This window comes from Leptonotus elevatus, chromosome 13 (assembly GCF_054856555.1).
Source record: "Leptonotus elevatus isolate MCC_2025b chromosome 13, RoL_Lele_1.0, whole genome shotgun sequence".
NCBI lineage: Eukaryota > Metazoa > Chordata > Actinopteri > Syngnathiformes > Syngnathidae > Leptonotus > Leptonotus elevatus.
In genome coordinates, this window is record NC_141251.1 from 15,969,748 (window position 1) to 15,996,429 (window position 26,682).

The 26,682-nt window shown below is 39.4% G+C and overlaps 1 protein-coding gene across 6 annotated transcripts in view; it reads right to left on the reverse strand.

Moving 5' to 3' along the window:
* The window catches only part of adgrb3 (adhesion G protein-coupled receptor B3), a 139,460-nt gene that overhangs the window by 16,655 nt on the left and 96,123 nt on the right, over positions 1-26,682 (reverse strand). For 4 of the 6 annotated variants that reach the window (XM_086092330.1, XM_086092328.1, XM_086092327.1 and 1 more), the window contains 9 exons: positions 25,358-25,460; positions 24,993-25,036; positions 13,032-13,158; positions 11,961-12,064; positions 11,763-11,865; positions 4,609-4,759; positions 2,462-2,531; positions 2,003-2,069; positions 1,083-1,186 (listed from right to left, as the gene is read on the reverse strand). In XM_086092330.1, the coding sequence (XP_085948456.1) occupies positions 1,083-1,186; positions 2,003-2,069; positions 2,462-2,531; positions 4,609-4,759; positions 11,763-11,865; positions 11,961-12,064; positions 13,032-13,158; positions 24,993-25,036; positions 25,358-25,460 (873 nt within the window). The remainder of the gene's footprint in view (positions 1-1,082; positions 1,187-2,002; positions 2,070-2,461; positions 2,532-4,608; positions 4,760-11,762; positions 11,866-11,960; positions 12,065-13,031; positions 13,159-24,992; positions 25,037-25,357; positions 25,461-26,682) is intronic. The other 2 variants (XM_086092329.1, XM_086092326.1) reach the window with 1 other exon arrangement.

A 26,682-nucleotide genomic window follows, 5' to 3' on the forward strand; every position in this document is an offset into this window, starting at 1 on the left:
TGTCACTGGCCCCAAAGGGCACATGCACTCTGCTTCAAAAGTAATGACACAGTGAAGCCATTCCTTTCTGAAGTAGACTGAAAACATTTAAGAGATCAGCATTTCAGCATTTATTTCAATTTTTTTTTTTTTTGCATGAGCAAAAGTATTGGAACATGAGACTGAAAGGTGTGTTTTGTTGCCTAGGTAAAGTCTAAGCACAATTTCATATTTGAATTTTACCAGTGGAGCTGGAATGATCAATTATCGCTGATGTAACATTGATGTTAGCAAAAAGATGAACTCAACAATCTACAGCAGGGATGTCAAACTGCGGTCCTCGAGGGCCGGAATCCTGCAGGTTTTAGAGGTTTCCCTACTCGAACTGCAGCTGATTCCAAATAACAGAATCATTATCAGGCTTATTCAGAGCTTGCTGATGAGCTGATCATGAATCAGCTGTGTTGAAGAAGGGAAATACCCAAAACCTGCAGGAGTCCGACCCTCGAGGACTGGATCTCGCCATCCCTGATCTACAGAAATATTTGGTCTGCCAGTTTAAAGACAGAGGCAGCTAAATTTATTTGAACACCATGCTGCTGCAATATAACGATTCAAAACACACGCCTAAAAAACAAAGTAGTTCTTCAGGAAAATGAAGTGGAAGATTTTAGACTGGCCAAGTCAAGTCTCCAGATCTAAACCCTATAGAACATGTACTTCACCTGCTGCATCATTCTAATTCATCTTTTTTTTTCTGATTAAAGGTTTTGATTGATTGATTTTCATCTCAAACTCAATACAAATGAACTGGCCGGTCTGGTCCAATACTTATAAAACAGGGTGACATTTTAAGGTAAATAAAATTAAACATAGGCAAGCTAAAAATGACAAAACAATGCAACAGCAAAGTAAAATACAAACTAACCTATTTATACATTATTCCTTGACATAAAAATAGCTGATTTACAAAGTGCAGCTAAAACAAGGCAAACAATTCTGAACTGTATTGTTAGCAGCAGAACAAGAGATCGAATTAGTTGTTATTACTCATGCGGCATTGAAGTAATGAATAATAAAAGAAGAAAAATGAAGGTACTAACAAGGACGTGCTGTCATACCCTGCTCGATGCTTCATCTTCTTGTCCAGTATGCCGTCTCTGGACACTAATTTATTAAACACGAGAATACCGATCACCATGTTGACCTAAAAATGAAGGAGAGAGATGTTCAATAAATCAGACCAATGCAACAATTATTCTAAACTTAATGTTAAAAGCATGGTTTGCCGGAATGACATTTTCCATTAGTAGCAAATGATTGATGTCATTGTCCCATTTTTCTCCCCACCTCAATTTTGCGTGTGTGCACTGAGCTTCGACCTCTAGCTTCTGTTTTTTTTTCTTCTCTTTTTCCTCATATCTGTCACATTTCAGCCAGCGGATGAGCCATGCCGTGCACACTCAGTCCGGCACGGCAGCCTTAGGAAAAGATCTGCCTAATAAGAAACACTTTTCCTCTCAAAGGCACCTTCATCCAGCATTAGCTGCAACTTCACTGACAGAAAACTGGAGCAGCAGTGTGCAATTTTTAGGCTTTATGTAGTTGCCTTACAAATAAATTACAAAAGTGCTCCTTGTTCATGACGCCATTTTAGGTTGGAGGCAAAAAAAAACTAGAACAAAGATAAAGACATTTCCATGTCTTTATGTGTCTTTGGCTCAGAAACTTTTGTAAAATATGGCTTTATTACAAATTCCACCTCAGAATGACATTCAGTATTCCAGTGGGATGTTCTTCTGACAGATTAAGAGCTTCAATATTTTCATTTTAATAACTGAAACATCGGCAACACACATTTTGTGTTTGCTCCGACATGTCGATGCTATATAACTGAAAACTAGCTTCCCAACACTTTATTTACTTTGTTGGTGTTTACTGTTTCTTACTAAGTTTTGTCTAACATTGACATTTCCCAAATATCTCATGTAGTCAAGAATTGGATTGAATGGTTGAGGCCTACCAGAACAACAGCAGCTGCAGGTCCAACAAAGGCATACAGGAGTCCCCCTTCCAAAGACAGCCAACAGCTGCAGAGAAAGTAGAGAGCAACAGTTAACTTGCAGCCAGTGATTAACATCTGAGTTAATGGCATACAAAATAACATCCGCTTGCATTTTCCTCACAATTGTCAGGGGAGTAGGCGCCATATGCCGTAACTCTATTTGCAGATTTTCACACACTAAAGAGATCCTAAGCAGTGCTCATGCCATCGCTATCAAGCTGCGATACAACTCGAGAAATTGGGATCCTGCTGAGCAATCGCTAAATCGGATTGCGTTCGTGGGACGGTCTTTATGGCTCTATTTAGGATAAGTGAGCCACTGCAGAGGCACTTCATCATTACGCTTTAAGTGTTGCCATAGATGTCGCCTACTGCACGCACAGTGAATATTCAACGGTAATAAAAAGACCAACTTACTATAAAGGTGTCCCATAGCCTTTTGTTTTGGTGAATCCCATTGATACAGCAACCACTAAAGCCGGTAATCCTTCAAGAAAAAACAATCAATAATTAGTCAAGACCTCTTTGTTGTGCGGTAAAATTGAGAACCCTTGCTGTCTCTCTTCATTAGATGCGACATAATTACATGAGAATTATACAATGAAATACTTTGAATGTGTTTATAGTGTGCCATTAAAGCTGCAGAAGAACTCAAAATCCCTTGTGATTTCTCATAATAGAAGTCCAGGAGGCTGTTTTTAATCATTGTACGGTTAAGAAAAATAAATAAATAAATGCCCTGGTGTGACGGAATCAGTTCCTTTTCTGTGTGCTCAGAATAATAACGTTTTGGAAAGCGCATGCAGGTGCGATTGATGTAATCAGTTTCCTGGAGGCAGGAGGCGCATGCGGCCCTCGTGGCCGTCCACGGTCTGTCTCTGCAGTGCTCGGAGCTAAAGTGTGCCGAGTGTTCACACGAGTCCCATTAATCATTGTTCGCAGTATTTCATACAGGCGGAATTAAGAGACAACAAGTGACGTTTGGTGTCCATCTCTTTAGTAATCCATTTGAAAATTGTTCGGATTCCAAATATGATGAAAAATGTAATTCATATATCTAGCCTTGAAAAATTATTGGGTAAAACAAAAGTATGTTTTAACATCCAATCATCTGTTAAGGCATGTTTCTGACAAATCTAAATGAATAGCTACAGCTATGTTCAAGAAGCAGTGGCTCTGCAATGACTAAGAGAGCCACGTTTGTTGCTAGGTAACAAGAAGAATGAACGTGGGCTCTTTAAAAAAAAAAAAAACTATTTTAATGAGACATTTTCTGCTTGTATGAAAGAAGGAACGCTTTGAACCAGTATTCAATCTTATATTTTTGCAATAATGAAGGTTTGAAGTTTGTTGGAATTTGATATGGACTGGCGTGCCTATGCAAAACAAGGTCTCTGCAGGTATCAGCCATGCCATTTTTAATTCAACCTAAAACTAATTTAATGTCCACGTCATACTCAGATACACACACGTGTGCACACATATATATATATATGTCACACATATATACTGTACATACGCTGTTTATATATTAGGGCTGTCAGTTGATTATAATGTTTAATTGTAGTTAACATCATGATTTCCATACTTAACTTGCGATTAATTAAATTAAAATTAATCGCGCATTCTATATCTGTTTTAAATGAACATTAAAATACGTATTCATGTTTTTCATACTCTTGTTAATTAACATACAAGTGCACATGGTTACCAAATGTGGATGGTTACCAAATACAAATGTGGTTGTATCTTTTAGTTCATTGATACAGTAATTTTATACAAGGTAATTCATAAAGTTATCTTAAGTTAAAACAATTTTACTTAACAGTTAAGTGGATTGTGAAACAGTGAGTCATAGATTTATGTTGAGGTAATTTCTGCCATGAGGTGGCATTAGTGTTTCATGTTGAACGCTGTTGACAGGAACAGTGGATTTTTCTTTTCAAATTCAGAGCAATATTTGGAACATAAAGCAGCTCGTGGACTCCAGGCCATTTTGTTCATTGTAAATTACAACTAGTCACCAGTCCCCACAAATACATATATTATTAGCACATTAGCACAAAATAAAAAATGAAACATCAATGTTTTTACATCAACTGTATTTAAATTATGAATGCCCGTGGACATTATATTTAATAATTTGTAATGCCATGTCCCTATTTAATTTGAGCTAATTCCATTTAATGACTTGATTTTTAACGGCCTGCAGAAATAAATAATAACATTGTCTGGCAACGAGGTTGAAAAAATTATTGTATATTATGTAGAAGTGGTTAGAAATGTTACACAACAGTTCCATTTAAGTCCTACAACACTTCTTCATAAAATCTATATGTGACAACTTATATATTCACAATTGTAGTACACGCACGGAATCTCTACACTGTCCCTCCCATCCACCCCATAATTCAAGGTTGGTCCATGTTGACTGGAGTGCAAAAGCATCATAGCCTGATAGGATGACGATCCTGACTCCCTATGCAATTGCTTTTACAAAATGAACCTTGAGTTGAAGGGCAGAAGATGTGAGCTGTCAATGAGAAATTCTGCCGCTTACTTACCCCAGCCGAGACAGAGAAAGCGCTTGCGGATGAGCCTGGTCCGGACCTTTCCTGTCACTGCCATGTAAGACTGCCAAGCCTCCGTGAGAACCCAGCAGAACGATGCCAAGAAGAAGAAGTGCAGAAGGGCTGTTGTTATAATGCAGACACCCTGTTCGCAAAGAACAAAATGGAAAAGGATACATTTCTTAAGACAGGCTTCTCACAAAATTCTCATTGATTGGAAAAAAATTATGTTTTGAACGTGACCAAATAGAAATCACAGCAGGTGTTGTTTTGCCGTAAATCAATCAGAAACAAATTGATACCCATTATCCAGCACCTTCTACTCCAAAGTTGAACAGGTTCTTGGTGAAAATAATAATAAATATCCCAAAAAAAGCCAGAAGCATCACTCAATACATGAAACAAAGTAGAATCCGTTGGACACGCATCATCAGAGGCAGCGGTGACCATAAAGATCAGAGGCAGGCTGGCGGTCACAGCATGCCACGGTGTTGCATTCCTCTGCATTGACCCTCATTAGTATGCCAGGGATCCCACATGCAGGCATGTGAGCCAAGGTCAACTGTTGTACGCAGCGCAAAGAAACCAAAACGCTTCTTAAATAACATAGAGCAGGGGATAGCATTCCAGCTCAATAATGGAACGGCTCTTTGCTGCTTCATTAGCTCGTCCATCTTTGTTCCACGGAGAGATGTCGCCAGAGGCAGATTGTTTAGGAGAGGATTAGAAATAAAGAGGTAACCTTAAGAGTCTTGTCAAGGCACACTGACACTGAGTGAGGATACTTTGCACTTTTTTTTTTACAAATAGTGTCAAGCATTTGAGTATAGTGAGGTAAAGACTGAAGTGTATCATCCCATCCCGTTCCCCTGTAAGTCTCCATTGAGAGAGCCGCACTAAATCCACCCCCTGCTGTGCGCATGGGGTTCAAATGAGAGAATAATCTCGTATTACCGCATACCTGACACGTGGGAAGGTATTTGCTTAAACCCACAAGAGAAATTAAGCACATAAATGTGGATTGAGACATGACCAGAGAAGCTTTTAGGTAGAGTGGGATCTCCCAGATGCAAGACAGACGGGAAGCTGCACAGTTGAATGTGAACTGTATCTGCCTTTACAAAGATAAGTGCAGTTTTGACTGGCACATCATTGCACTGCACTGCATTGTACTCGTCTGACTGTGTAACCAAATCCTTGAAAATATCTCTAGTACAATACAACAAACAGTTATAAACATAATGTAGTGGTAACTCAACTCAGAGTGACCTCATTGAATTGTGAGCAAAAATTGGAGTTGTGAGGTTGTTTACCGCACAGCAAAAAGTCAAGCATTAAAATGACTCACACAAATTCAATTCCCACACTTTTTATGTTTACATAGCTCCACACTATACTGAGCAGAATTAACCATTTCTAAATGGTTAACCATTTTTTACCGTGCCAGAGTTACTTAGTTACGTAGCTTACGTTGATTAACTCTCTGCAGAATTAATTTAACACTAAATACTTCAACTCTGTGAAATAACTCCAACACTGACCTCCATTTAAATTAGACAGTGTTAAAAATACACTTTGGGGGTTGAAATAAACTCTGAAACATTTAACACCCAAAATGTAACATAATAATTTTTGCTGTGTGCCAATAACAGTTCACTTGAAAGCTAACCAAATCACGTAACTTTGCTGAAACTCTGCTAGCGGAATGCTAACACACAATGCAAAACCCTATAGACTGGCTAACAAAACTAGCATTGATGACCCTTTAGATCAGCGGTAGGCAAGTTTGGTCCTAGAGAGCCGCAGTCCTGCATGTTTTTTATGTCTCCCTCCTCGAACACAGCTGAGAGGCTCCTGCAGAACGTAATTATGAGCTGATGATTTAAAACACCTGGGTTGGAGGCAGGAGACACCGAAAACATGCAGGACTGCGGCTCCCTAGGACCGAACTTGCCTATCCCTGCTTTAGATAATGTATGTTTGAGCACAACAGTGCAGCAATACAGCAAATATAACAAACCTCACGGGCATGTGTTCTTTATCTTCTGCGAAAAATGACTAATATTACTTTGTACCAGCTTACTGAGCTGTTGTGACCATCTTTTTCATGTAATTATAATGTATGTAATATGTATGTATTTAGCACCAGGGGGAACAATATCCATTGACTAGTACGTTAAGGCTTTGAAATGCTTTCTTCAGGGTTTTTTTTTTTGATAGAGATGTTGACATTCTTGTACAGGATTTCAATATGAAGCGCAGGTGTACTTCAAGAAGTGTCTTGACCCACAACTGCTTGCAACAATCTATCTCTAGTGATGCTTGAAAGTATCAAAGTAGTTCATACAGTCAAAGTCAAGGTTTGCAGAAATCCCAAGACATATTTCCACTTGCCCATGCAATAAATTTCACTTAAATTTACGTATATAACAGCTTTCAAATGAGTTTCAAACACAAAGCCACACAACCATCAATTGAAAGCATTCATCACAAAATACTGTATGTATTTTTTAATCACCACGGGTTGTGTTTTTTCAGTGTACACTGTAAGATGCTCGTGTGCTGAATAAACAGCTCCGCTCTGTTTTCCTGGAAACAGGTAATCTGCATTATACGTGGTTTGCCCATCGGCCTATACCGTTCAACATCATCAGCTCATGCAGATGAATACTCATCATTATGCACATTCTGAAAGCACCGGACAACTGTAGCCAGTTATACAAAAACAAGCGAGGATGAAACCGGGAGTTCACACTGGCCTTTAGAAAAGCAAATGTCGGGAGCTCACTGTGTTGGTATCCATGGAAACAAAGAAAGTGAGGAAGGGACCACATTAAAATATCAGAGCGCTGATAAGACACCCAGATGGGGAACAGTTAAAGCTGGTTCAATGGCAGCATATTCAGAACAGGACATACATTTGAAGAATTAATTACACAATAGAACAAAAGTCTCAATCATTTCAAGGCTATTGTATGATACAGTAGTTGCTATTGATGGCATTCAGTGTAAGAAGGTAAAAGAGGATTCCAGTAATACATATAGTGAAGCAAATAATACTCTTGAAGCATTAGAAATTGACACTAATTGGATTAAACTCATGTTGACTTAGCGTTTCATGCTAAATCCCTCAGAGCACAAAACAGTTTTACTTGCCAATCACTGAATTGTTTCATTATTTACTATTTATACAGATTATGGCAGAACCCCTTGCTTGCTGTAGGCTTGTTAGCAACTGTTTAGACTTGACTACAAACAACAGAATCATTATTATATCAATGAAATCGACTTACAGTGTGATCTGCAAATTGTATGCAACAAATTTAAGTCGAAAGGCTGTGGAATAGCATCTAAACAATAGCACACAAGGGATTATGGAGAATGTTGCTGTCGGGGCAGTTTGATCAGAAATGGACCATGTTGTTTCCTTTTGTAATTGTAGATTGGATTGGCCCTGGAGAAAAGTGTTTTCCCAATCGCATCCCTCCCCCCTTTTGTTCTTTTTTAAAACCCAAAACTTGAAACAGCATCCTATTAGTTATTCAAGCACAATTTGACATTTTGGAACTTCTGATAATGAGATATTCAGGCTTTTTAACAAGACGCCATTTTAACAATCCTGCACAGTGACATGACCAATATATCTAATCTGCGAATATCTGGATTTTAGTACTGAAATAATATAATGATAACATTAATAACTAAAAGTGGTGAAAAGGTCTGCACACTGGAGTTGTTTGACATCCACCCACATATTGCTTATTACAGTCCTACCCATTATATAATGTGACAATTTGATAGAATCATCCCAAACTCCAAGATTGTAATTTCTATATATCGCAGCGGTTCCTATGTGTCTTGATTTGTCTTCTTTCCACAAAGCAAGATGAACACGGAGAGATGACAAAGGCAAAGCACAGGCAGGCAAAGGTGACTCACTGAATCTGCTGCTCCCGGGAGGACACCTCCACAGCTCAGAGATGATTTCTATTAGGCGACGAGCAACTCAAAATCCACAAACAATGGAGCCAATTATATGCTCTTCTTTCAAGAGTTTGAGCAACAACAAGTGAGGCTATGACATGCAGCACAGCAATTAAACCCACACCAGGGCTATGTTTTCGCTGACCTACCACTCCAACATGAGGTGTGATCAAACATGTGGAATATTTCTCAGAGAGAGAGAGAGAGAATAAAACAGTAAATAATCCAATAATTTCCCTTCATACTTTCTCTTCAACAGCACTGAAGTAGACTGACAAGAAAAATCCAGCTAGCCAATTATTGGTGGAGCACTTCTTGGTTCTTGGCAACCAATTAAGGCTTAACACGCAATTACCTCTAAAAACATGGGGCAGCCTTTGTATTGTTTTACCTTTTTGAAGCCATGTTAATATTAAATCTAATCGATTTCAGGCTTACACACTGGTCCCAGTAGTAATTTTGTTAAACTGTGAGCAAACAGCTACCAGACAGTATTACGGAACTAGGGCTGCAAATATCCGATATTTTGGTATTCGGATATGCTAATAAAAATTCTCCTATCAGAAGCACAAGAGCAATTTGTCTGGCTCAAACAGCACATTTGAGTAAGCCTGGTTTGTTAGTTAGAACAAGAAATTCATTGTCACTTTTGAAAAGTTAGTTCGACAGACCTGCTAGCCTATATGGGGCACTTGCTTAGCGGCTACCTGCTAGCTACTAGCTACTAGTCGCTAACGCTTGGAACCAGCACCACATTTGTCATACCAATAATGCCTTTCTTTGTTAAAAACAACAATTTTATTTCAGTTTACCGTCTCCGCCTACAGTGTTTCTGCCAAAATGAACTGGATTTTTTTTTTTTTTTATAACCACTAAGTACCATAACATCGTTAAGAAAGGTTATAGTGATTACGGGTTTCCATGACAATGACAGAGCTGAGGATTGCCTTATTAAAAGTCAACCTACAATGAGGTGAGGTCAATTAGTACATAATGTTGCTTTAACTTTTTGAGATTTGTCATCTACTTTAATAAAAAAAAAATGGGTCACCATAAATACCTTCGTTGGAAATGTTTGCATAAATCTCTCAGACAGAGACAGCCATGTTTGTTTGTTTGTTACATTTTCAGTATGCTCGTGGCTTTTGATAAATTTACTCAAGATTTTTGATGCAAATACTTAATTATGGGGACTCGGAGTACGTATTATTTGAGAAGTGGTGGTCCTTGTAATCAAGACCTCAAAATGGCTTGATTCAATCAGACAAAGCTCCAAATCAACCCATCTTTATAATCCATCCATGGTTCAATTCTGTGCATTCATCATCTTGGCTGCTACTGTGCACCAGATAAATGTGGATAAGCCTGACGTCACCATGTGGGGATTCACAATTTGACAAATGGAACAGGCGAAAATGTTCTTTATGCAATGCTAATCATCAACCTGCTGACCTTTCTTCCAAGACTAAAAGGTGGAAGATAGCAAATCACACGTTATGCAGGTCCTCTTCCCTGCACTCATTCATTATTCTATGATTCCGTTTTCACTGAACATAAATAAACATATAAAGGTAGAGCACTGATTTATGAAAAGTGTCTTGTAAAAACGGCTGGCAAAGGCCATCTGCTTCCTGATACGTCATACCTTCACATAAAGGATCCTAAAGTCACAATGCAGTTTGATAAGCAGTCACCAAAACAAAGAATTTAGACTAATGAGGCAGGATGGTGGATAAAAGGGGAAATCATTGTGCCGGGTAAAAGTCTAACTTCAATTCCGCTACACAATAACATGTCTTTGTAATCTGACAATGTGTCAGAGTGTAGTGCTGCCAAATGACTGAGGAGGGCATCTGTGTGGGCAGATAGTAAATCACAACAACTGTTTGCCAAACTTTGTTTTGTTACGTTTTACAGGCCACTAACCAAAGCTGGAGTGCTAATGCATATTTATGAGGAGCTGCCATTGTCCTTTTGAGTCCTGCTCACTTTGATGTCAACTTCAGCCCTTCATTAACTACGAAAAAAGAAAAAAATTCACATGTCTGAAGCATCACACTCAATTCAGCAAAGTGCAAGATTTGTTTTTGAGCTACAACTCAACTTTTAAGATTGTTCAAGAACTTCTCTCAGCTGCTTCATTAGTCTTTGATTAAGTGGTGCAACATGTTCCCTGGTGTGTATAAGTCATGTTCGGGGGGGAAAATAACACTTGCAAACTATTGCAGAGCTGCTCATTCAAACCCCTCCACCCCCAAAATCATTTCAAGTCATCATTTCAAAGTAATCTGTCCTTTTGGAACTTTTCCTTTTTTTGGCGACAAATGCCACTCTTGTCTAAATGTGCCACATTTGGTTTGTCAGTGTGGCAAAGGACAATATAATTTGTGATTAAAGACCATGTGAGCAGAGTTGCACGCTCATCCTTCTACTGCAAGTAATACTTTATTTTCCATTCAGATTATACACGAAAGGCTTCTTATTCTTAGCACGGTACCCAAAAGAAAATGAGCGATTTGCTTGAAAGGAGCTGCAGTAAAGCCGTTACATTCTTGTTTGCACTCTATAACGCACAGAACAGCTGGCATGCAAAAAGGCACGATAAAACAGATTACACATCCGATAAATGCTTTTTTTTCCTCCCCTAAATTCAGTCTTCTTACACCTCATAAAAAGTCAACACTTTTTACTCACCTTTGAACCACTGTGAAGCCTTTCCTGCACTTTACTCTTTAAAAATGGTTATGGATATGTATAGATATGTGAATTTAACAATGGCATTATGCTATGAACATTTTGGTTTCGAGGCCAGTGCCTGGAGAAGTTGTGCATGGATCTTTTCCTAAGCTGATGTCATGTTGTTGTTCTAGATTGCAAAATAGTTGAAGCTGAATCATTCTGCTGGTTGCATGCAAGTTCCAAGTAGTGCACTCTAAATTGCTTGAAGACTTGGTAATTAACTGTATCATGATATGACTAATTCCATGATATCACTAAGAGGCCTGAATGTTATGCTGTATTTTCTTGTGACATCAAACCCAATCTTAGCATGGCAAGTACAAACCCACAACAATGCTTTCATGTTGTTCCATACAAACAACCACCGGGCCTCTGTGTGTATTTCAATGCGCTAGTAAACCAGGACATGAGGAAATAACACTTACCACATTGTGTGTCTGCGTTTGCCCAACAAGGATCAATATATTGGAGCAGATGATAGATAAGCAGAAGTTAAGCAGGATGATGGAACGTTCCGAACGGATGTATCTAAGGAAGCACAGGATATAAAAATGTGACTGCACTTTTGAATAGGAGACACACATAATCAAACGTTTTGTCATCACGGAGCTGTCGGTTATTACCTCCATAAAACGATGTAGATCACTGCCAACGTGATCAAGGCGAGGCATGACAGACCACAGCCAACTATCAGCGTCACAGATGGGACCCTTGAGTATTGCATGGTCTGTGGAAAAGATAGAGCAGGTCAGTGGGAATTCGAATTTAGTGTATGCAAAAATAATCTATAGCATTGGAGGCGTATACTGTTTGTTTACATTGCATTGGCGAAGCTGCTATCTATCTATCTATCTATCTATCTATCTATCTATCTATCTATCTATCTATCTATCTATCTATCTATCTATCTATCTATCTATCTATCTATCTATCTATCTATCTATCTATCTATCTATCTATCTATCTATCTATCATGGTGGTAGTTGAAAACAGTAGCGTAGTGGGCACTGTATTCGCCCTGTCCACTAGGGGAGCTGCAGAGTATGTGAGGTTGTGTTAGTTGCGTGTGTCAAGGTAAAAGAAGAGATGTGAATGACAAACAATCCGAATGTTTCATAAACACACTAAGTCGGTTTCCATCTCCAATGCCAAGTCACAAAAAAAGTCACACTTTGTATCAGCGTCGACAGTAAACTTCACCATCCCTGACCAATTTTAGGTTTTATTTTCATTATGATGATGATGATTATTGTTATTATAAATGACCAAATATAATTTTTTTAGTCGTGTGATTGAGGCCTAGTAGTGATGGGCTCTCTCTGAACCTTCTGTTTTGAACCAATGCAGGCCACTCTGTACTGTACTGTACTGTAAGCACTCCATGTTCTAACTGTTAATTACTTTAATAACACAAGATTTTTTTTTCAAATCCATTACCGTACACTGTTTACAACCACGAGATTGAAGCAGATTTTTAAAAAATCTAGCAACTTTTAGCTTCCTTGGGAAACGTGCATTAGATGTCAAGCACAAGAGAGTTACTGTGTACACTAGAAAAGACCCCCCACCACTGCCACACACAAACACACACACATTAACTCCACCCTCAGCGTCGAATTAGTAGAATTAGCGCACCCAATTTCTCATCCCACAAAAAAAAAAGAGATCATATTGAAAAACGACAGATCACTTACCATTGCTCTGGGTTGCTGAGCCAAAATGGCGAAGGTAGACACACGATCACATAAGCATTTTGTATGCGAGGCATCTGTCAGCACAGTTCTACACGCCTTTGTGGACCAAGCTCCCCAAGAATCGTTCCTGCAACCACAAGAAGGCGATTTTCAAACACATGTGGCGCTAGAAGTGACCGTCTTCTTATTTTAGATTTATTTATTATTGATATGACACGAACATGCGCGAGGACTGGAGAAAATAATGAAATAAACCAATCCAAAAGAAAAGCGCCGCAGCTCTCGGAGCATGCAGCTGCAAGGCGCCAAGAGAGCAGAGAGAGAGCTTCGGTTCGGAGGAAGGAAGGAAAGGAGGAGGGGGTTGGAAAGGGAGCTGTCCAAACACCCTGGTCCTGATCCGAACATAAACATATCGCGCCGTTATCAATAACGCTAAAAGCGAGCGGTCATATTTACCTGCATCGCTTCCTGTGCTTCCCTTTTTTCCTCTCTCGTTTTTTAATTATTCCATCCGCTTTCCTGCGTTCCGAACGTCCGCTTTCCCCCTCCTTGCGCACCTGTTATTCCGTTCTTTTCCTCGCTTTTCCCCCTTCCCCCTGCACTGCTTTAATTAGCAGCCTTTGGACGCTTCCTAGCAAGGATTTTTCACCCTGGAATCAGACTGATGCTGCGCGGCTCTCAGCCGGCGTCAGCGAGGGGGGAGGCTGGCCCAATGAGAGCAGCTGTGCGCGCTATCGCGGGGTGTGTTGACGCGGCCGGAGGTCCACTTCCAATGCGGGCATAATAATGCTTCGGGATAATTCCTCAAAGTCATCGTACGACTAAAAGGGTGGTCGCTCCCTGGCAAGAAGCGAGCGAGATTACAACCCCGAGAAAGTGAGACCACCCCGCCGGAGCAGAGCGAATGGTTGCTACCGGTATCCACTTCACACCACTGTAGTAGGGGAACGGGAAGCAGCACCTTTTCTTATTTTTTTTTTTTTCATTTCAGTTGACAATGATCCTGCTTGTGTTTATATTCTTCACAGTGCTGACTTGACTGTGCATTTCTCCATACTAAGTCTGAGAATCACCTGTTGTCTCACAAAATATTTCCAGACAAAACATGCTGCACAATTTAGCGCACTATCTACACTACTCCTTCAAGCACAAATACCTCTGGGCCAAAACAAGACAGACTTAAACCAAATAAGAATAAGTGGTAGCTTCCTCACATAGCCTACTAGCTTTAAGGCTAGTAATAGTGCTAAAACTAGGGGAACTTGTTCCGAAAGTAGAAACAAATCAGATTCGTTGATTTTTGAGTGGCTCAAAAGGGTGACCACAAAGCTAACTAGAAAGCCACAACAAAAACTAAACTGCAAAAACAATAATGACAGCTTTATAAAAAATAAATAAAAATGGAGCAAAAACAAGTGGTTGGAAATGAAACAGCTCTTAATTTATGTTGTCGGTGGCAGTTAATGCTCATTAGAAAATGGCTGCCAATAGCTAAGGACCTTAAAGGGTGGGAAGTCAACTCCCCCAAAATTCTCTAATATGTTCTCTGCAGCCCCATTATGCTAAACACAACATTATGATTAATATTGCATTTGTGAAATAGGAACTAAGCAGCAGCAAAATCTGTCCGTTTTTATCCATCTCAGGGGTCGGCCATTTTGCCACTTGCTGTCGACTAAAAATAACGTCACAGCTGCTCAGGGGTTACCTGTTTTCTAAAGCTCAGCAAATTCACAGAGCAATAACAACATTTTACCAGCCCAAATAAAAATGTGGCTCCAAAATGCCATCGAAATCAATTGATATTTAATATTTAAGAATTAGGTGATAATTGACAGTACTGATTTTTAGTGTTCAAATGCAATGTATACATTTAATAATTTATGTAATTGTGTTGTAGTTTGTAGTGGTCTAATGCTTCAATGCATCATATCGACCTTGTGTTTCTAATATTTTGAACCTCCCAATGCAGTGTACACGCAGCAATCACCAGAGCACAAGCCCCCGCCAATGCTAGACAGTCCTAAATCGAATCAGCAGAGGATTTATAGATAACGACTTCCTGTATATCCCTGAATGTTGTCATTGGGATTCATGCATTATTTACTGGTAAGTAAAAAAGTAAATAGTGCATTGTCAACAAAAGTGAAGAGTACTTCCCTGACAGCGTAAACTAAAACTTAAGCATTACTCTCATTGTGCGTGCACATTATTTGATACAGTTCTTGTATTAAATCCAAATCCCACAGGTTAATGTTACGGCTGTTGAGTGTAAAGATGTGTATTAGTGCACCAAGCTACCTCTGCTGTGTCATTTGATCAATATGGCAGCAATGTTTATTATTCCAAGAAGGGACAGTGGAGACTGTAGTCTGAATTTCCCAAAAGGGCTTAGCAGCTCCCGCCTGTCTGCTCACACTCGCGCATCAATAAAATAAAATCTACTATGCGGTCCCTTATCATCTCCTCTCACTGTTCTTCAGCTTGAATTGAAGTGAAAGTGCTACGCATTTTTTTTCTTATCTCTTGCAGTTCAGCTGACGCATTGGACCGATTCAAATCATTTTGAAGGAAGACAAGATCATAATTAATTAAGCTAAGCGGACAGCTAAAGTGTGGATCCACTTGTGATGTATAACGTATAAGGTTGTGGATGAAATCCTCTCTTGCTGTGGTTCAAGGATTCCTGCATAAACATAAGATAATTCATTCTAAGTGAGCTTGGGGAAGGTCAATGTCATGATTGGAGGGCTGGCTGTCAATCAGGCTCGTCGCTACAGCAACAGTCTCGCCTCTTCGGCTCACAACCAAAGCTCTGGACATTGGCAGACTTTAAACCATAAATGTACAAATCAAAGCAATTGCTACGCTCAATTAATTTACTTTCTCTCTCTCTTCCTCTCACACACACAAACACGTCAAGTCTATTTGCAGCAATTAACCAGTTATTCCCAAGAGGTTTTCAAAACCTTAGGAATGACTCAAAGACACAATTGAGTGATCTTTGGTTGACAAAAAAATAAATACAAATAACAATCACTCAAATGTGGCCACAGGTCCATTTTTAAACCCCCGTTTCCAAATAATTCTATATTTCAGTTTTTCACCCAAAAGCTGTTTGATCCAAGCAAGGTGAAGCACAATTGTGTGGCTGCAGGGGAGATTGGGTTGCACACAGTCATCAATAATGAAACCCAAACATAGCCCAGTCTGAAAATCAGCAAACGTTTCCTGTATTAGTTGAAGTGACTTTTTTATTGTTTCAGGTAATTCCATGTAGGGCTGTGATGAAGTGCTGCTTCCAGCCTTCATCACAGCCACAGGTATTGATTGATGACTTCCTGTTGCTAGAAATGAAGTCACAACTGCCCTGGTGAGAACTGCACATGATCATTTTCCAACTTTGGAGAAGTTTGAGCAGGAGAGGCCATCTTGCTGAGGATTAATCCTCACATTGGCTCAACGTTCTGACCTTCGCTGCGCACGCCGGTGCGTCATTGTTGATGTGATGTCATGCTTATACTATCCACCTTGTTGCCGATGAGGTGCCGGTGACAAGTTTGTGTTAAAAACATCCAGGATTTAGATGTCAATAATAATATATATATATATATATATATATATATATATATATAATAAATAAGACACATGAGTGCAATGTGATAGAAAGACATGTTGACCTTTAAGCATAGTCAATATTCAGTTTGAGACCAACAACTCCAAACATGATCATTCTTATCTGAAAGGTCCTTACAAATTGCATTTAAGAGTAAAATCAGTGGGTGGGGATTTCATTATTTTCTTTGTTTCTTTTTTTTATTTTTATTTTTAAAGTAGGAGCTATTTAGGACTAGTCCTCCATACAAAATTTTTGAAGTAAATATGATGCAAGTTGTAGCAAATGCTCATTATTAAATATGAGGAGCATTTTTGGGTTAAATGTTTTGGGGCCTTTTGTAACAGTTCCTGTGAGGTTTGATTTGTTTTTAGAATTGCATAGTGGACCAGATCAAATACTCCCAGAGGCCTTATGTGGCTACAGGCCGTAGATTTCCCTCCCTAAATAGTTCCCTAACCGCTGTGCGTTTGTTTGTATATGCAACTTATTTGCAATATTTCCTCACAGCAACAAGGCATGGTTGTGCACCTTCCTCTTGAAATGTTTTGAATGTTTATTGCAAGTTAGATAAACACCGTAGACAAAGCTGCTTTTTTAAGGTACAATTACTACATAGTTGATCATATAAGAAAACACTAAAGCAGTAGTTCTCTTGAGTCGAGTGATGTGAATCAGTCAAGAGTCAGTCAACACTAAACCTACATCTTGAATTTTGGGGGGAAAAAACAATAGAGAAGGGTTTGATGAATGTGCACAGGACACTCGTGGGGTTTAGCCCCTTCAACAAGGTTAAGAACCACTGGTTTAGCTAGTTATGTGCACAAACAATAATAGCTCCTAATACATATTTCAGTTCTTGACACATTTTTTTTCTTTTTACTGCAACAAAGCTAAGAATTTTGTTGAGCATCAGCACACTCCCGACTCTCATTCCTGTGCTATCTTTTGATACAGATATCATCAAAATATTACAAAATATGGATACCATTGTGCTTTTCATATCTGCAGTGCACTTTCCATTAAAAGCCCAAACCAAAAGCAACAAAAGCTTTCTCTCTCTCACTGGGACTAAATCTGATCAAGGGCTACGTCTGTGGTGCAAATATGGCAATTGGATGACTGTGACGTCAAAACTTTGACAGCTGCTGATCTCAGATATGGAAATGTCAAAGAAAACCGGCGACAAAGGAGAGAGACTATTAAAAAGGCCCTTTGTCACGGAATCCATAGTGAAGAAAATTGAACCCAAATTAGAAAAAAACTTTAACAGAAAGTAAAACTGCAGTTGAGTATCTTAAGTTCTGAAGCAGTAACACCAACTTTCAGCTGCAATTGTTACATATTTAACTTCAAGAGCAGCTTTACTTCTTGTACCATTTCCTTGTTATTCTTCAAATGACGTGAGTAATATGGTTACTGTAAATGAAATAATGGTGTTAATTAATCTCATTATATGACTGAAGAACTATTGATTCCGTCTTTCCGTGTCTCATGCCTCTGTGTAGGACACTGTCTCGGGCATAAGCCTGCTGAGTTGGCAAGCTAGCATCATGGCCAGGACGCCCGCTCTGACAAGGATTACTTGACTCACTCGGTCATTGATGTGACATGCAAATAATGCCACAGACAAGGTTGAGATAATGCCACTGCTGCAAATGGATGCTACCCTGTTACTCCCATAGCTAAATCACACACAACCATACATTTATTTATTTATTTATTTATTTTTTAGGCCAGCTATTTGGACATAAGTGCATACTTGTGGTGTGTTCAAGACCAACTTTGTCTGAGACTAAGACATTCGCTGAGATCAGAACTTAATGGGACCACAAACGAGACAAAGCCAAGACCATAAAAATCCATTTTAAAAACCATGACAAGGATGAACAGATAAAAATCGATTTTTTTTCCCTCTTAAAAAGTTAAACAGGCCAGGAAACACAGCAAAAATCACAAGTGTTAGATGTAACACAGAGTGTTACATCTAACACTAGAAAAGTGTTTGTAAGTGACCACACCAATGAGTGTAAATCTGACACTTTTCACAGTGTTACTTTTTTTGTTTTTTTACACTTTACCAGTGTTACTCCAACACTGTATAATGTTAAAAATCTACACTGGTAAACATTATGAGAAGTATTGAGAGAACTCTACACGAGTGTCAGTGTTACACTTAAACTACACTTTACTATGGTAAATGGTACTTCAATTATATAATGTTCTTTCTTTCTCCCCAAAGCGCTTTACGTTTTGACTAACGATGCCACTAATCAGGAGGAACAGTATCTTGCTCAAGGATACTTTAACATGGGATCGAATGCACACTCTCAGGGTCGGGAGACAACCACTCTACCACTGATCCACGCCGCCCCAACAACTGAATGTATTGCTATTGAAATGAAATGTCGACAGCGCGCTGAGAAATTGGAAAGTTTCTCCTTTACCGGAAATGAGGGCCTGGTCGTTTAGTTTAGTTTAGATTATTTGGGCATTGGACATTTGAGACAAACATTTGTATACAGTAGTTAAGTTGTGTTGAAGCCCAAAAAGAGTAGGCTGAAGCAATAGCTTATAAGTGCCTACTCTACCAATTTAACACTCAAGGTAGTGCTCTTCAGGTTACAACCAAAATCCACCCCAACACTCAAGGACATTTACTCTGACAGTGTTAACAATGCTTGCTACATATTTGATCAAACACTGGAAATTTAACACTGACTAAATTGCTGTGAAGGCAACCGCTACAAAATATTTGTGGCGCATGTAAGCGCAAACTTTGGGTCAAAAGTTGAGGATGTGTCGATCGTGTGTAGATGTGTCACCATGTCTTTGGCAATGTTCAGCACTATTGAGTCTGTGATTGTCTTACAACGGGCTCCTTTGTTTCCATACAGAAAACAATACAGAACTGATATTGCTCGTGTTTTCTGTTTCTTAGTGGGAATTTAAAATCACTAGAAAATTTGCCACTTGAGGAAAAACAAATGTAGCAATCACAAGTTGACAACACAGACTCTGCTTTTGTTAACTAATTTGCTCACACTCAATGTGTTAGTGTAAGCAGTGCACATCAGCAGGGACACTCTTTCAACAATGGAAGCCATGAAAAAAACATCTTTCCAACAAATGAAAAAAAAAACATCTTATTTGGTCAACACAACAACAGGCTATATGAAGTTTCATGATGGAGTTCATCTTGCATCCTTAGTCTAAATTTAGTTGCATCTTGCGGTGTTTACGTGCGGCCTGTTTGGCTTGAAGCCAAGATGAAGCTGCAGCAGATGCTTCTCACCACTCCAAATGTGAATTATTTATCAGCCTTGATTCTGTATGATATTCCAGAGGTACATCTTGTAGAAGTGCTCCACCAAAATTTCACTTACATGAATGTTGCAAGCAAAAAGGGGAGAATTAATATCACCTAAAATGAATCCTTTCAAATCCTTTATTAACCAGTGGAGGTGGTTTGTCTTATTTTGTTGTGCAACGCTATTGTTCACCAAATTCTTTATGCTTCACTCTAAGTAGCTCAGAGAGTAAATCCTTGTTGAAACAACATGAGTCTTGGCATTGCAGTTAAAACAAACAAAACACACATCATGAAAAAAAAACATTTGTTTTGATATCATAATGTAAACAGGAGGAAGCAACAGCTAAACGGGATATTTACTCAGCATGTAAAAGGCTGAGCATTTTCGGAATGTGTTAAAACGGCGGTGAGATGCGGTTAATCCTGACGTGGCAAATTCCAGATTAGTGAAACCCTTTACGACACTTAAAGGATAATCTGTGAAGGAACATAATTTTAAAATCAAGAAGATCATCATTTGGCTGGCTACACTGTGGTTAACATGGATTTAGTAGATCTGCAGCATTAAGTGGCAAGGGAAAGGTAAAATGCTTGAAGCAGGATTGGAATGTCATTCTGAACTTTACTGTCTGAATCATAGATTAGAGGCAGACTGGCCCCTTTAAATGCTGGAATTAAAACACATATAAGAGACCCCAAGGGCCCTATTTTCGTGCCCAGTGCAGGTCTAGCACAGACTGGCGACCCGTCAAGGGTGTAGACCACCTTTAGCTCAAAGTCTCCTGGGACAGGCTCCAGATCTGAGTGATCAACAAGATGTAGTTCTGGGGATTGGTTTGGTCTCGAGCTCGGAATCAAAGTCATTTTTACTTGTCTTGTATCAGACGGACTCTGGATTTTTTTTTTTTATCAAGACCGGTCGAATCCAGGCTAGTACTACGGTGATCAGAAGTGAAGCACCAAATTTGGTTAGATATGACATTTATTTTATAATACTTGTTTCAAAGCAGAATTAGTTTTTGTTGCAAATGTAATGACAAAAATAAAGATACTGCTCATTTTGTTTTGTTTTTTTGGGTGGGGGGGGGGGGGTTTAATTCATATACATTTACAATCTTGGTCTTGTCCGTCTTTCTAGTCTCAATAATGTCTTGGTCTCGGTTGATGTGGTCTTGAATACAGCACTACTAAGTGGCATGGAAAATGGATGGATGGTATTTATTTATGGAGTGGTGTAGAACTTTTCTTAGTTGCGATATTATCTTTATGAGAACCAAGATGTTATATTATACTGTACATTCCACACCTAACTCGACAACAACTTAACCAAATTGCTTGAAAATGTCAGCTTTTCCCCAAGCCAAACTCCCAAGACATTGACAAAATTCATTAAATTGTGACGTAAATATTTGGCAAAATTCACAATAGATTGCTCAGAGACATTTGCCTAAACATGATTCCTACAAAAAATGCACTTAGTTGTGGAATTTCTGACTTGCTAGATTAAAGACCAAAGACCCTAAAATAACTACTATGACGTTTCATCCGGGAACTTTAAAATGCGAAAAATCCCATTTTGTGTCCTAACATGAGATTTTGAACGCCTTTTAGTATCCAGTAAGTAAGCAGACTGTCAAGTATGGAAAGTGTCCCCAAAGCTTTTAGCAGCATCCGCAAGGTCTGACACAGGCTTACAATTAGTCAGTGCATTGAGCAACACATAAACAAAACTCACATCCTCACACTTGTATTGTTTGAAACAACATGTCTGACAGATGGTATATTTCCCCTGCTCAACGAGCCTGTGTGCGCATCTCCTATTTTAATCGGACCAGCCGACTGTGTGCAACGATAATCACCCCGTGGAGTCATTTGCCGATGAAAATGACTGGGTGTGGATCATAAAATAATGGAGGTAATAAACACTGGCTTTGTTGAAAGTCATACAAACACATGGAGAGTTGTCCCAGCTGTGTCTTTCCTGGACTGACATAGACCAGCTGCCTCCAAACAGCACAAGAGAGAACATTGTTCAATCAACGATATTTTGCACACACACACACAAAAAAAAGGCATCCTTATTGAAGACTGTTCCTTTAAAGGGGATATCAACCTTAAACATTTCTTGACAATAATATGTTATGTGTGACCTTACTAGTCTAACTAAACATGACATTCTGAATAATGTTACATTTGTGGAATATGAGTTATGAAGCAAAATGCAGCCGTTTTTATCCATCTCAGGGGCGGCCATTTTGGCACTTGCCGTCGGCTGAAGATGACATCAGTGTTGCTCAGGTCTCAGGAAACGACCAATCACGGCTCAGTTGTTTTCTGAAGCTGAGCTGTGATTGGTTGTTACCTGAGACCAGCCGAGCAACTGTGATGTCATTTTCACTCAGCAGAAAGTGGCAAAATGGCCGTCTTGTGATATCGAGAAAACTGCTGGATTTTGCTGCTTAACTCATATCCCACTAACGCAATATTAACCAAAATACCACACTTAGACTAGTGGGGCTGCATAGAAGATATTGTTGTCAATAATTTTTGGGGGGCTTTGTAATCCACTTACATCTTTAAATAAAAACATACGGTTAATGGTTACGGTATATGGACAAAAGTTTTGGGACAGCTGGAACTGAAACTTGAAGAAACGATGGGACGACAGTCTACATGATACTTTGAGTGTGTCAAGGTCAGAGGTCATAAATATTAGAGTCTTTATTTTTGTTTAGGTCAGATTCTTTCCGTGTCAAACTCATCTAAGCAAGCCTTTATAGGCTGGGTGACAGTCATGCTCGAAAAGAAATGGAACCCTATTTTGTAAAATAACTAAGACATATATTTGTTAACGTTAATTTGTCACCTGGTTGAAAAACAAACAAACAATTAAGAGGTTTTGTCCATACAGTGCATACATTCTAAAATCTGTGATCACTGAGGGTAACCCCACCCCAAAAAAAAAAAAAAAAGTAGTTGAAATGCATATCTTGCAGGATTCATTTGGAATGAAATGCGCACAAACCGCAGCTACATTGCTAAAGATGCAAAAGAAAAAGAGATGCGCCTGCATGTGTTTACAACACACACACAAACTAAATGTGGGCTGAGAGGATCCAGCACATTCAACAATGTCATCCAGTAAGCCTGCATTATGTAAAATGTGGGCAAGCAACTGCTTGAGTGTTGTGCATCACATTCAGCCCACTGAGTCATGGGATTCCTTTGTGCAACGGCTACAAGCAGCAACAGTTCCAACCGATACACTACATGAAGATTGTCCATTAGAGCGTGCTTAACCATTCCAGTACATTAAAAACATGCTCTACATATTAACATTATTCTGCAAGAGTGCTGGCAAAAGCAATGTCAGTCTTCAACCAACAATAAATATAAATATAAAGAATTATAAATATGAACAAAGAAAATTTTGAAACAATGGCAAGTGCAGTGTGGTTTGTTGTGTCCTCATCATTCTTTCAGTCTTTTCTAGCTAATTGGATATTGATTTAATGTTGTTCCATGCAAAACTGCGGTTGCGTAACCACCTCTATACGGTAGCTGTGGTTTGAAGGAGTGACTGTCATGAGTCATGACTGACTCATAACAGTTTTGATGTAATCACGGAAGCATCTCCTCAACAGAAACACTGCACAATGTGCACATCCTAACCAATACTTTGCGATTCTTATTTCTGCAAAAGCACACAACCACACATCATGCAAAGTTTGCATCAGTGTTGCTTATTTCTCCATGTCAAAACAAGAATCCTCTGGACATTGATTAGCAAAGGATGTAGATGAAGTGAGGGTTCAAAATGGCACATTTTTCAGCACTGTACCAGTCACAAATAAAATGTGCATAGGAAACTGGTGAGGTTCAATATCTCCAACAAGTTTAACCCATTCAAACCCCAAAACGTGTAAACAATTTTGTTTTTTTAATACTTTGTCCTTCACTCCCCAAAAACGTACTTATATGTTTTTAATGTTGTTGTTTTTTAATGCAAGAGCATAAAGAAGGCTTTGATGCAGCTTCTGACATGAAGAGGTGGCTAAAAGCAATGGTAGTTATTACAAAAAACAGCCAGCAGGTGGCATCAGATTATAAGAAATCAGCCAGGGCCATGTTGCAACAAGCTCTCTTTGCCAGTGTTTTCACCAGGAATGTGAATATTGATAACATTTTTGCTATATTCTAATGCTAATTGATGCAAAACAGAAACATATACAAATGTGCATTTTTCCTGATGAAATAAGAGATTACATTTTTTCTTTTGGTAGGTTCCATGTTTTTTTATAGCAATAGAACACAATATTCTGTGGTATTGCAAAATCAGTCAAAATCCAGTAAAACAGCCGGGAGCAAAGGGGGTTGCTTCAGCGAAAATGGCTGGGAGTGAATGAGGAACTACTGCCCTAAGGAAACCCTGGTATCCAGCAGCAAAAATCATATTAGCAAATGTTTTCCTTTTATGACATCCCCTCTCAGAAAATCTTGGCAATTTTCTGATATCCAATTATTATTGTTGTAAACAACACATGGACATCATTGGTTTTCACATACGTCTGACTAAAAAAGGCAAAAGTACTATACTTCAAGTCAAACCACGAATCCTTTTTAAAATCATTTTTTAAACCTCTTTTTTGGTCATACCAATCTTCTTCAAAGCCTTTAATATGATTATGCTTTAATAGGAACACGTTTTTGAATGCTGGCGGATACAATACGCCCAAGGGTGCTGATATTTATCATGTCTACTCCATTCACATTAGCTCTAGGCTTAATTAAGCACACTAACCCTACAGTAGGCATTGATATTTTTCAGAAATCATATCAGCCTCCAAAAAGACCAAATCATTATTAAGACTTCATCCTGAAGCATTCTGTCTCTATGTGTTAACGGAATCATCGTTTACAGCCTTAATTTCCTTGTTTACTGAGTGCTAGGAATAAAAATGTCCAACTTGCTTCACTGAATAATGCAGAAAGCTTCACATGTAATTGAATGAGTGGATACAGTTTTACTCACATTATGGTGTTGTCCCACAGTGCGCAGTGGGGGTTGAGTGTTCCCTGAAAGACACAGAAAAAGGCCAAATGTTTACCAAAGAAAAATATAATTAAAGTAAACGATGACAACAATTAATCCTCATTATCAACACTATCAGAACTGCAATTAACCTATGACACAGTGTGTTTGTCCTTCAAGACATTTGGTCATAATGTCATTGAGAGATCTTTTGAAGACTGCATTGGTCTGACTGGCAACTTACAAACACTTCATTACCTAGAGAATTTAAAATAAAAGCGTGACATATATAACACCAAAACTGTGAATATTGGCTCGTGGGAGATGATACATGTTAGTTTGTTAGAGTGTGATTCTGCGCTTACATTGGCCAGGTGTGCCAGTTCAATCTCCAGATGAGACTGAATGGCCTTGGGCTCCGGCCTGACAGTGACAGCGATGACCTTGGAGTTCACGACTGTGTGGTTCCTGAAACGCACAAAAAAAACAACAACAAAAAAATGACAGAAGGAATAAATGTCATTGTTTGAATTATCCTGTCTCCAACACTTTCTATTACTTTGTGAACTCGACAATAACTGGACACCTTAAACCTGCACAATCTAATAAGAGTCCAGTACAAGAGCAATATCAAAAACATTGCCTTTAGAAGGATAACTATAAAAGCATATTTGTAGACAACTGTAATGTATCATTTTGGACAGCTTTTGTATTTTCTCATGCATTCCAATATAGAAGTGGACAAAAAGCACAATGAAAGCTCTCCCTGATCTGGTTGTTGGTAACTGCCAGTTTCATTAACGCACTTAAAGCTCAACTAGGAAATGCCACATGCGGCCCTTATTTATCTCATTTCCCTATAGTGGTTGTTCATTTATATGTGCCCTGTGATTAGCTGGCGACCAGTCTAGGGTGTACCCTACCTCTCACTCTAAGACAGCTGGCTAGCCTTCAGCTCAACCGTGAGTCTAACGAGAACACATGATAACACTGCAACCTATGTTTTGCACATATGAATAGTTATTTATTATTTGTACAGCTTCCGGTCACACCTGCATATACAGTATGTAGTATTTATGTGCAGTTTCCATTGGCATCTGCATGTATAATATTTATTATTAATGTACAGTTGTCAAATACTCGAAGGACCCCAATGATGAATACAAACTTTGGATTTTCGTTTCCCTTGCCCGGACGCGGGTCACCGGGGCCCCCCTCTGGAGCTAGGCCTGGAGGTGGGGCTCGAAGGCGAGCGTCTGGTGGCCGGGCCTACACCCGTGGGGCCTGGCCGGGCACAGCCCGAAAAGGCAACGTGGGTCCCCCCTCCCATGGGCTCACCACCGGTGGAAGGGGCCAAAGGGGTCGGGTGCGCAGTGAACTGGGTGGCAGCCAAAGGCGGGGGCCTTGGCGGTCCGACCCTCGGCTACTGAAGCTAGTTCTGGGGACATGGAATGTCACCTCTCTGACAGGGAAGGAGCCCGAGCTGATGTGCGAGGCTGAGAAGTTCCGACTAGATATAGTCGGACTCACCTCCACACACGGCTTGGGTTCTGGTACCAATCCTCTCTAGAGGGGCTGGACCCTCTTCCACTCTGGAGTTGCCCACGGTGAGAGGCGCAGAGCAGGTGTGGGCATACTCATTGCCCCCCGGCTGGGCGCCTGTGCGTTGGGGTTTACCCCGGTGAAGGAG